At 43.3% G+C, this 11,883-nt stretch overlaps 1 protein-coding gene across 1 annotated transcript in view; it reads left to right on the forward strand.

The window, feature by feature from the left end:
- The window catches only part of IYD (iodotyrosine deiodinase), a 28,926-nt gene extending 21,675 nt beyond the window's left edge, over nucleotides 1-7,251 (forward strand). Inside the window, exons 4-5 of the mRNA XM_005684915.3 lie at nucleotides 4,093-4,249; nucleotides 6,796-7,251. Coding sequence (XP_005684972.2) covers nucleotides 4,093-4,249; nucleotides 6,796-6,978 — 340 coding nt within the window. The 3' untranslated portion in view covers nucleotides 6,979-7,251. The remainder of the gene's footprint in view (nucleotides 1-4,092; nucleotides 4,250-6,795) is intronic.

Consider the following 11,883-nt stretch of genomic DNA (forward strand, 5'->3'; position numbering starts at 1 on the left):
TCAAATATGAGATCTACTATTTAGTAACTTCTCTGTGCCTCAGTTTCCTCATCTGCAAAATGGGAATAAGTCTAATATCTATTTAATTATGAAATTTGGATGTGTTTGTAAGCATGCAGAACAGTGATGACGCATAGTAAGTCTGGTAAACAAACAGGCTCTGACCCAAATAATTATTGGCAAACTAAACTTTGAGGATGTATTTTTCTACTATCTGGAACATAAGACTGTGAAATTCTCAGGATCTTGAATGAAGTAAATGACATCTTGCTATAATGATCACATTTTCCACATGATCTCACTGAGCAGAGTTTAGTTTTCATACATGCTCAGTAAAAGTACAAATTTAGTGCAGGTTTAATATCCATTAGGCATTAGTAACTTTGCCGGCTTTCTTAACTCGAGGGTGGATTGGAATTCAGTGTAACTGGCTTTACCATGAGGCTTCAATGTATTACAGTAGACACATAAGAAGTTTCATTTTTTTCTAGAACCTGCAACTGACTATGCCTTGTTGAGCCCGTTTTTCCTCTTTGAGGACCAGTCACCCTACATTATATCTAGGATGAATTCAGTAATTTCTTAGTCATTTTCATAGTTAAAAACACTCCATTTTTTCAGACTAAGCCTTGTTATTTTATTTTTTAATTAAAAAAAATTTTTGGTTTGTTTTTTATCTTTTCAGCTGCACTGGGTCTTTGTTGCAGAACATGAGCTTTCTCTAGTTGAGGCACATAGCTTCGCTTGTTGCAGAGAAAGTGAAAGTGAAAGTTGCTCAGTTGCGTCCGACTCTTTGTGACCCCATGGACTATACAATCCATGGAATTCTCCAGACCAGAATACTGGAGTAGGTAGCCTTTCCCTTCTCCAGGGGATCTTCCCAACCCAGGGATCGAACCCAGGTCTCCCACACTGCAGACATGTACTTTACCAGCTGAGCCACAAGGGAAGCCCCCCTCAGCCTTGTCATTTAGAACACTGGTCGCAGGGTCCCCTTTACAAACACTGCACTCCTCGCAGGCATCTCGTTTCCCCTCTGAACTCTTCTCAGGTTGAGCATAAGGAGGGGTGGGGTGCCAGCTCTAGCCCTTGGCATGTAGAAGTAGAAGTTCTTATGTCCCAGGCTGCCATGTGTGGGCCTTTAGTGGCTACTTCCGGCTCCAGCCATACAACACCCAGTGTGACAGAAGCCTGAGGAAAGGCAACGGGCTCGCCATCTTGTGGGGTAAAGCAGGTTTCTCCTCTGGTAGGCAAGGCTGGGTGATGGGAAGGCTGGCCTCTTGGTCCTGCTCTTTTCATTTCTTTGGCCTCAAAGGACATTTTTTTTCCTGAGATATTATTTAAACCCTATCAAAATGGATGTTTATTGGCATTGAACTTATGGTTGTGTTCTGGAATAAGTGCAGGGTATTAATAATGAATACATAAATCTTATGGCACATTCATGAGCAAACATAGACAGGTAAAGTCCAGTTGAGCCCGTCCGTCTTAGAGAGACGTTTGCTCTGTGTGTGTAGTACCTACAACACACTGCCAGCCCCATCTCCCCAGTGAAGGCAGAATTGGCTGCTCTCTTGTCTCTGTGCGCAAAGTACTTAATACACACCTTCCATGCATCTCAAATAGCCATTACCACACAGGATTTGGGGCTTCCCTAGTAGCTCAGCTGGTAAAGAATCCGCCTGCAATGCAGGAAACCCTGGTTCAATTCCTGAGTTGGGAAGACCCCCTGGAGAAGGGATAGGCTACCCACCCCAGTATTCTTGGGCTTCCTTGGTGGCTCAGCTGGTAAAGAATCCACCTGCAATGCAGGGAGACCTGGGCTTGATCCCTGGATTGAGAAGATCCCCTGGAGGAGGGCATGGTAACCCACTTCAGCATTTTTGCCTGGAGAATCCTCATGGCCAGAGGAACCTGGTGGACTACAGTCCATGGGGTCACAGAGTCGGACGTGACTGAGCGACTAAGCACAGCACACAGTACTTTAATTGCTGGCTTACTTTTCTTCTCATTTTCTCATTTTCTCATCTTCTCATTTCTCATTTTCTTATATTTTAGAAACGTCTGTTGTGCACCAAGATACCCATGAGACTCCAGACTTTCTCTGCAGACAATACGTACACACAGATATGTTTATGACTCTAGGGCCCAGCTTGTATCCCTTAGCACAGTGATAATGCATAATAGGTAACTGAATAAATGTTTGCTAAATTGCATTGCAAATAAACACTCATCTCACTCACCTCCTGATATCCAATTTAGGTCAGCTCTGAAACTCAGAACTATCATTAAAGCCTATAATACACAACCTGGTCCAACTTATCTGTTGAGCTTTGTTCTCCTGCTGCTGGCATGAGGCCCTCCCCCCAGGCAGAAGGTGTTACTTGTCCTTTCTTAACAGGCCTCACTCAGCATGTCGCAATCTGTATTAGTTCTAATATAATGTCATAATACATTCCTGTAAAATTGAACACACCAAAATACTAGCCACCAATGTGTGCCCTGGAAAATAAGTACAAAAATTGTACAAAATTACTACCCTGCCTCTGAAACTGCTAAGTAAATTACTTATTCTTCACCTTATATTTAAAAATTGTTTTGAATTATTCACTGTAAAATAAAATATAGTTGTGATAGTAACACTAGCTATTACAGGCATGCCACCATGCCCTGGGTACTATTCTAAGCACCTGATCTATTTGGACTGATTTTACCATTACAAAACCTTTTGAGGTGAATACATTTTACACATGAGGAAGATGAGCTGCAAGAAAGGGAGAGGCTTACCTAACATGGCAAAGCTAATTGACTCCAGAGTATTCTGGTAAACTATTAACATTCTCCCTCCTTCTAAAGAGGAAAAGAATTGATCCTAGTCAAATGTGAGTAAGCTGGTTGAGGTATGGTGACATAGCTTTGAACAAGTAATCTACAGAAGTAAGTAGGGTAAAAGAAACAGTAGAAAAATATACATGCGAGTTTAGCGTATTTTTAACAAGGAAGCATTATACTTCCTAGGTTAAAAATGAAATGAACAATTACTGTCTTTTGTTTACTGATGACATTATATACCCTAAGGGAAAATTCAAATACATAGCGTTGTATGGGGGTCTTTCCTTTGAATACCTGTGCTAGAATGAAACATTTGCCAAAATGTATGGGCAGGGTAGTGAAAGACATGCTCCTAGCTGGAAAATAAAATGGGAACTCAGCATTTATACCTCCCATGAGCTGTGTCCCTCTCCCACAAAGGTTTCCTTCCTTTTCTCCGTTAACTAGGCTAAGAGCATCGCCATCTGGAGACTCGCTTCAGCCTCACTGTCACCTTTTCCTTCTCCCTTCGCTCTCTTGTATCGTATCTGTCAGCTCCAGCCTTCACAGTTCCCCAGATTCTCCTGGGCCATGCCATCTTCTCCTCTCTGGTCTCCCCGGAGCTGGTTCTCACCAACCTGGCTCTTTCTGAAACAGATCTGATCACATGATGCTTCTGCTCAGAAGCATGGTAACTTTTCATGCCCCGCTGAACAAAGCCCTGTGCAAAATCTGTATGAAGACTGCCAGCCCTCCAAACACATGCTCCACCACGCACACCATCCTCCAGCCTATCAGACTTCTGGCCAAAGAAGTCTGGATTTTCCTTCCGACTCTGCCCTTTGCTCATCTCTTCACTAGGGTGCCTTCCCCAATGCCCTTTCTCCACTTGGTCTTCAGCATCCCTCCTCAAGAGAAATCTTGCATACATTCTGACAACTTTCTTATTTAAAATGAGCATTTCATTTTTGAGCTCCTAAGGCATTTGGCTTATTTTTCTTTCATAAAATTTACCATTTTATTTTACTAAATGTGACTTATTGCCCTCTGGGTTATAAGATCCATCTTTGTGTCTTTTCAGCATGACTTTTTATGAATATCTGTTTATTGACTTCGGCTAGAAAAAGATGAATATGACAAAAGAATAATCTTGGTCTTTTTCAATTTAACCATAAAAGATGAGTAAATGTTTTTATTGTTCATGTCAGTAAAGTGGTAAAAGGGGAACAAAAAAATCATTAAGAGAAAATATTCTTCTGAATATCTTTTTCTCGCCTTTAGGACCAATTGGATTAAAGAGTACTTGGACACTGCCCCTGTTTTGATTCTCATTTTCAAGCAAGTCCACGGATTTGCTGCAAATGGCAAGAAAAAGGTTCACTACTACAATGAGATCAGTGTTTCCATTGCTTGTGGCATCCTCTTAGCTGCCCTACAGGTATGCCGCCCTCCCTCTCTGTCCAAGAGAGAGACATGATCCCTGGGGCCGACTGTGGTTTTATTTGCAAATTTCAGCTGAGTTTCTAGTTCAGGGACTAGTAGAGTTTTATCTAAAGTTGAATTCCTAAGGCAAGTTACTCTGATGTATAAAATACCTCTGGAAAGCTGGGCTGGTGAGGATGGTGGTTCAAACAATCCAGAATCCTTCCTGGAAGTTTACATATAACATCAGTTAAGGGTCAACAAAATGGTCATTGTGTTTGCCTTCTTCTGTAAGGACATGAAACTTAAAGGGTTTTGGTAAACGCCCATGAGGAGCTTTGGAATCTGAAAGTTGCAGGGCCTGGCTTCTCAGCTGTGTTCACTGTTGTCTGAGCCAGTGGGAGGATTAAAAAGCCACAAGGGGGACTCTCTTATGGAGCTCCTATCCTGAGAAGTTGTTTATATATTGTATCAGAAACATGTCCATGATGAAAAAAAAAAAAGAAAGAAACATGTCCATGTGCTTAAAAAAAAATTCCACCTATATAGGAGCTACAGTAACACTAAGCATGAAATAGAGCAGGATTTCACAAGATTCAAGTCATTCACATACCAGATATTTTCTGAGCTCCTCTCATGTGGCAGATTCCAGGAGGCACCAGGAACAGTTGCCTCCTTGTGTGGACAGTATACTCTAGTGGGGACTGCAGTCCTGGGAAAGGGTGGAGAGCGATGGTGAACAAGAGAAATAAACAAAGCAAACAGTATTAGAAGAGCGAATGAGCCAGCCTTCAAGGGTTCAAGGGACAGTCGATTGCAAAAACCTATGTGCTTCTTCATTATCTCAAAGGAAACGTGCTTGTTGAAAACCTGCAAAATAGTCACTGTAGCATAAAAGGGGAAAAAAACATAAAAAATAAAACATTAAAAAATAATAAAAAACCACTTCAGATGACTTGAAAAATGGTTACAAAGTAGCTGGCGTCCTGTCTCCTTCCTGATTCTGAAACAGATAAAGGAGGTGCTATGCAAATGTCACAAAGGTCAAACCGCTGGGCACCTCCGCTATCTTGCATAGGGTCCCAGAAGAAGCAATTTCGCCTTGTGCTGGCTTCAAGCGGGGCTTCTGCGCGTTTGACTAAGCAAACTTCTCCACTTTACCGTGGGAATTTGCTGCCCTCTGGCGTTCTTTAAAGGGCTTCCCTGGTGGCTCAGATGGTAAAGCGTCTGCCTGAAATGCAGGAGACCCGGGTTCTCCTTTAGCGTTCTTTAACGTTGTAATTGGGGCTTCCCTGGTGGCTCAGAGGTTCTGAGTGTAGGTTTTGTGTGGGTTTTGTGATTTATGCGAAAGGAAAGCATCTTCCAGGAGCCCCTGTCTGAAGAGATTGCTCAGAGACTGCAGGTATGCTTAATTCCCAAAAACAATCCCAGAACTTCCTTCTGGCCCAAGCTTACCGTTGACCATCTAACGGGAAAATCGGGGGGAGGATAGAGAGAGCCAACTGGAAAAGTGTCTTTAAGCTACATGATTTTTATTGAATGTTTATTATTCAAGGGGACTGGGCAGAGGTTGGTGGAATATTTCCTCGACCTCTTAATGTACTTCTTGGCCACAGGGTCCTCCATCACTGGACATCAAGTATTCTCAGCTGGGGTGATGCTCTGCTTCCACTGGTTGGTTGTATAATCACAGGAACTGCCTTTTGTTATTCCATCTCTTTGGTATGAGTCAGTTCAGTCACTCAGTCATGTCCTACTCTTTGCGACCCCATGGACTGCAGCACACCAGGCTTCTGTGTCCATCACCAACTTCCAGAGCTTGCTCAAACTCATGTCCATCACATCAGTGATGCCATCCAACCATCACATCCTTTGTCATCCCCTTCTCCTCCCACCTTCTATCTTTCCCAACATTAGGGTCTTTTCAAATGAGTCAGTTCTTTGCACCAGGTGGCCAAAGTATTGGAATTTCAGCTTCAACATCAGTCCTTCCAATGAGTATTCAGGACTGATTTCCTTTAGGATGGACTGATTGGAACTCCCTGCAGTCCAAGGGACTCTGAGTCTTCTCCAACACCACAGTTCAAAAGCATCAATGCTTCGGTGCTCAGCTTTCTTTATAGTCCAACTCTCACATCCATACATGACCACTGGGAAAAATAAAGCTTTGACTAGACAGACCTTTGTTGGCAAAGTAATGTCTCTGCTTTTTAATATGCTGTCTAGGTATGCTGACATATAATATGTTGTCTTGTTGTGATTAGATACCTCAAACTTCTTTCCATGAAACAACCATTCCCATTTTTTAAGCACCAGTGAAAAATAAGACTGGTACTTTTTTCTCTGAGAAGCTTCACACTGTTTGGTTCAGAGATGGGTTCTGGGGAGGTTGAGGAGGGTAGGAAAAATTCAAGACACCATTGCCCAAGTTGGTAGCTTTCTTTTCTGCCCATCTATGAGACAAACAGTCTTACAGGGACTAGAACATGCCCAGGCTACAAGCAGAGCTGGAGTTTTGCCTGCTGACTTCAAAATGTATTTTCTTTTTCTCTCCTGCTGTAGAATGCTGGACTGGTGACGGTCACCACCACGCCTCTCAACTGTGGCCCCCGTCTGAGAGTGCTTCTGAACCGCCCCACCAATGAAAAGCTCCTGATGCTGCTCCCTGTGGGGTACCCCAGCGAAGATGCCACGGTGCCCAACCTCGCACGGAAAACTCTGGATCAGATCATGGTGACTGTGTAGGCAGGACCCAGGCAGGCAGACGCTGGAAGGTGATGCCCTGCTCCCCTCCCCAGTTCCTTTTTCCCTGGGTGTCCCATCTCCCTGGCACTCCACTCTGCAGGGGAGGCCACTCTGTGTGTCAAGAAACCTTTCTACTTTCTCCAGCACTTTGAGTCTGAGAAGGCCTGGTTCTGTTAGTGAGATTAGCTGAACATACAGAATAAGGAATGAACAGGTATGTTCCCTTCCATTTCTTATCTATTTTGGAAATGCATTAAATATTTATTAAGAATATGCCCTGGTTTTTACGTTTTTCTAAATTGTTCCAGAAAAATCATGGGGGATTTTTTTTTCTTTTACTCTTTAAAAATTCATAGAGGAAAGAGTTATTAGAAAATTTAGTGTAGTCCCAAGAATTCAGCTGTGTGATGATTTCTGAATTTAAATTTAGACTGATCAAATGGCTTTCCACCCCGCGCTTTCTGGTGACTTTTAAGCAAGGATTATTTTTAAGAGGAACTCTTTCTGAGCTTCATGGATACTCTGCTAGTTTTCAGTAAATAACCTTCAAAATATTAAAAACATCAAAAGCACAGAACAGAACAGCACACGCTTGTGCAGGTGAGTTGAACAGGCCACCATCTGGGCATATAAATGGTTAGTCTCACTGTCCAGCCCAGTGTGTGTTGGAGCTGCCTCGCACCAGCTAGTGGAAGCTAATGGTTAAATATTCATGAATTTTCCATGCCAGTTATTAAACCATTTGTAGCTTGAAATTGCCGACGGTGGGAGTACATCAAGGCAATTGGCAGACACACAAATCAGGACTTGCTTTCTTTTTCTTAAAGAGCACTGTTTTTCCCGACACTCAGTTCAGCCGCTCAGTCGTGTCTGACTCTTTGTGACCCCAGGAATCGCAGCACGCCAGGCCTCCCTGTCCATCACCAACACCTGGAGTTCACTCAGATTCACGTCCATCGAGTCAGTGATGCCATCCAGCAATCTCATCCTCTTTCGTCCCCTTCTCCTCCTGCCCCTAATCCCTTCCAACATCAGGGTCTTTTCCAATGAGTCAACTCTTCACATGATGGCCAAAGTACTGGAGTTTCAGCTTTAGCATCATTCCTTCCAAAGAAATCCCAGGGCTGATCTCCTTCAGAATGGACTGGTTGGATCTCCTTGCAGTCCAAGGGACTCTCAAGAGTCTTCTCCAACACCACAGTTCAAAAGCATCAATTCTTCAGCACTCAGCTTTCTTTATACTCCAACTCTCACATCCATACATGACCACTGGAAAAAATAAAGCTTTGACTAGACAGACCTTTGTTGGCAAAGTAATGTCTCTGCTTTTTAATATGTATCAATTTTTCGGCATTCAGCCTTCTTCACAGTCCAACTCTCACATCCATACATGACTACTGGAAAAACCATAGCCTTGACTAGATGGACCTTAGTTGGCAAAGTAATGTCTCTGCTTCTGAATATGCTATCTAGGTTGATCATAACTTTCCTTCCAAGGAGTAAGCATCTTTTAATTTCATGGCTGCAGTCACCATCTGCAGTGATTTTGAAGCCCCCAAAATAAAGTCTGACACTGTTTCCACTGTTTCCCCATCTATGTCCCATGAAGTGATGGGACCAGATGCCATGATCTTCGTTTTCTGAATGTTGAGCTTTAAGCCAACTTTTTCACTCCCCACTTTCACTTTCATCAAGAGGCTTTTTAGTTCCTCTTCACTTTCTGCCATAAGGATGGTGTCATCTGCATATGTGAGGCTATTGATATTTCTCCCAGCAATCTTGATTCCAGCTTGTGTTTCCTCCAGTCCAGCATTTCTCATGATGTACTCTGCAGATAAGTTAAATAACCAAGGTGACAATATACAGCCTCGATGGACTCCTTTTCCTATTTGGAACCAGTCTGTTGTTCCATGTCCAGTTCTAACTGTTGCTTCCTGACCTGCATATAGGTTTCTCAGAAGCAGGTCAGATGGTCTGGTATTTCCATCTCTCTCAGAATTTTCCACAGTTTATTGTGATCCACACAGTCAAAGGCTTTGGCATAGTCAATAATGCAGAAATAGATGTTTTTCTGGAACTCTCTTGCTTTTTCCATGATCCAGTGGATGTTGGCAATTTGATCTCTGGTTCCTCTGCCTTTTCTAAAACCAGCTTGAACATCTGGAAGTTCACGGTTCATGTATTGCTGAAGCCTGGCTTGGAGAATTTTGAGTATTACTTTACTAGCATGTGAGATGAGTGCAATCGTGCGGTCATTTGAGCATTCTTCGGCATTGCCTTTCTTTGGGATTGGAATGAAAACTGACCTTTTCCAGTCCTGTGGCCACTGCTGAGTCTTCCAAATTTGCTGGCATATTGAGTGCAGCACTTTCACAGCATCATCTTTCAGGATTTGAAAGAGCTCAACTGGAGTTCCATCACCTCCACTAGCTTTGTTCATAGTGATGCTTTCTAAGGCCCACTTGACTTCACATTCCAGGATGTCTGGCTCTAGATGAGTGATCACACCATCGTGATTATCTGGGTCATGAAGATCCTTTTTGTACAGTTCTTCTGTGTATTCTTGCCACCTCTTCTTAATATCTTCTGCTTCAGTTAGGTCCCTACAATTTCTGTCCTTTATCGAGCCCATCTTTGCATGAAATATTCCTTTGGTATCTCTAATTTTCTTGAAGAGATCTCTAGTCTTTCCCATTCTGTTGTTTTCCTCTATTTCTTTGCATTCATCACTGAAGAAGGCTTTCTTATCTCTTCTTTCTATTCTTTGGAACCCTGCGTTCAGATGCTTATATCTTTCCTTTTCTCCTTTGCTTTTTGCTTCTCTTATTTTCACAGCTATTTGTAAGGCCTCCCCAGACAGCAATTTTGCTTTTTTGTATTTCTTTTCCATGGGGATGGTCTTGATCCCTGTCTCCTGTACAATGTTACAAACCTCATTCCATAGTTCATGAGGCACTCTGTCTATCAGATCTAGGCCCTTAAATCTATTTCTCACTTCCACTGTATAATCATAAGGGATTTGATTTAGGTCATACCTGAATGGTCTAGTGATTTTCCCTACTTTCTTCAATTTAAGTCTGAATTTGGTAACAAGGAGTTCATGATCTGAGCCACAGTCAGCTCCCAGTCTTGTTTTTGTTGACTGTATAGAGCTTCTCCATCTTTGGCTGCAAAGAATATAATCAATCTGATTTCGGTGTTGACCATCTGGTGATGTTCATGTGTAGAGTCTTCTCTTGTGTTGTTGGAAGAGGGTGTTTGCTATAACCAATGCATTTTCTTGGCAAAACTCTATTAGTCTTTGCCCTGCTTCATTCCGCATTCCAAGGCCAAATTTGCCTGTTATTCCAGGTGTTTCTTGACTCCCTACTTTTGCATTCCAGTCCCCTGTAATGAAAAGGACATCTTTTTGGGGTGTTAGTTTTAAAAGGTCTTGTAGGTCTTTACAGAACAGTTCAACTTCAGCTTCTTCAGCATTACTGGTTGGGGCATAGACTTGGATTACTGTGATATTGAGTGGTTTGCCTTGGAAATGAACAGAGATCATTCTGTCGTTTTTGAGATTGCATCCAAGTACTGCATTTCAGACTCTTTTGTTGACCATGATGGCTACTCCATTTCTTCTGAGGGATTCCTGCCCGCAGCAGTAGATATAATCGTCATCTGAGTTGAATTCACCCATTCCAGTCCATTTTAGTTCACTGATTCCTAGAATGTTGATGTTCACTCTTGCCATCTCTTGTTTGACCGCTTCCAATTTGCCTTGATTCATGGACCTGACATTCCAGGTTCCTATGCAATGTTGCTCTTTACAGCATCGGATCTTGCTTCTATCACCAGTCACATCCACAGCTAAGTATTGTTTTTGCTTTGGCTCCATCCCTTCATTCTTTCTGGAGTTATTTCTCCACTCATCTCTAGTAGCATATTGGGCACCTACTGACCTGGGGAGTTCCTCTTTCAGTATCCTATCATTTTGCCTTTTTTACTGTTCATGGGGTTCTCAAGGCAAGAATACTGAAGTGGTTTGCCATTCCCTTCTCCAGTGGACCACATTCTGTCAGACTTCTCCACCATGACCCGCCCGTCTTGGGTTGCTCCTCGGGCATGGTTAGTGTCATTGAGTTAGACAAGAGTGTGGTCCTAGTGTGATTAGATTTACTAGTTTTCTGTGAGTATGGTTTCAGTGTGTCTGCCCTCTGATGCCCTCTTGCAACACCTACCATCTTACTTGGGTTTCTCTTACCTTGGTCATGGGGTATCTCTTCACGGCTGCTCCAGCAATGCGCAGCCGCTGCTCCTTACTTTGGATGAGGAGTATCTCCTCACTGCCACCCTTCCTGACCTTCAATGTGGGATAACTCCTCTAGGCCCTCCTGCACCCGCGCAATTGGACATGGGATTGCTCCTCCACTGGTGCCCCTGACCCCGGACGCAGGGTAGCTCCTCTCAGCCGTTCCTGCACTGTCGCAGCCTGGCACTGTTGGCCTCTGCCCCTAACCTTGGACGTGGGGTAACTCCTCTTGGCCGCCGCCCTTTGGGCATGGGGTCCTTCTGGCTTCTGCCCCGACCTTGGATGTGGGGTAGCTCCTCTCAGTCGTGCTTAGTGCACCTGTCCGCAGCTGTCTGCATCAAGGAAAAGCAGTGTGATGAAAAGTGAGGTGCTATAATCCCATGTGGGGGATTCCTGAAAAGTCGCAAGGAAGGGGAATGGTTCATGTTATTCTTATGACTTTAGAAGTATGATGCAGCACCAAATGTTCAGGATTCAATTCAAGACCATTAAAATGTCTTTAGGGCAATCTGGAAGTACATGAGCAGTGTCTGCAGAGAGCCAAGCAAACCTAGAAGCCAGTGATGTAATAGAGGAAGCCAGCTAACTTGGGTGGAGGAGGAGTCAACAAC

Source organism: Capra hircus, chromosome 9 (genome assembly GCF_001704415.2).
Source record: "Capra hircus breed San Clemente chromosome 9, ASM170441v1, whole genome shotgun sequence".
NCBI lineage: Eukaryota > Metazoa > Chordata > Mammalia > Artiodactyla > Bovidae > Capra > Capra hircus.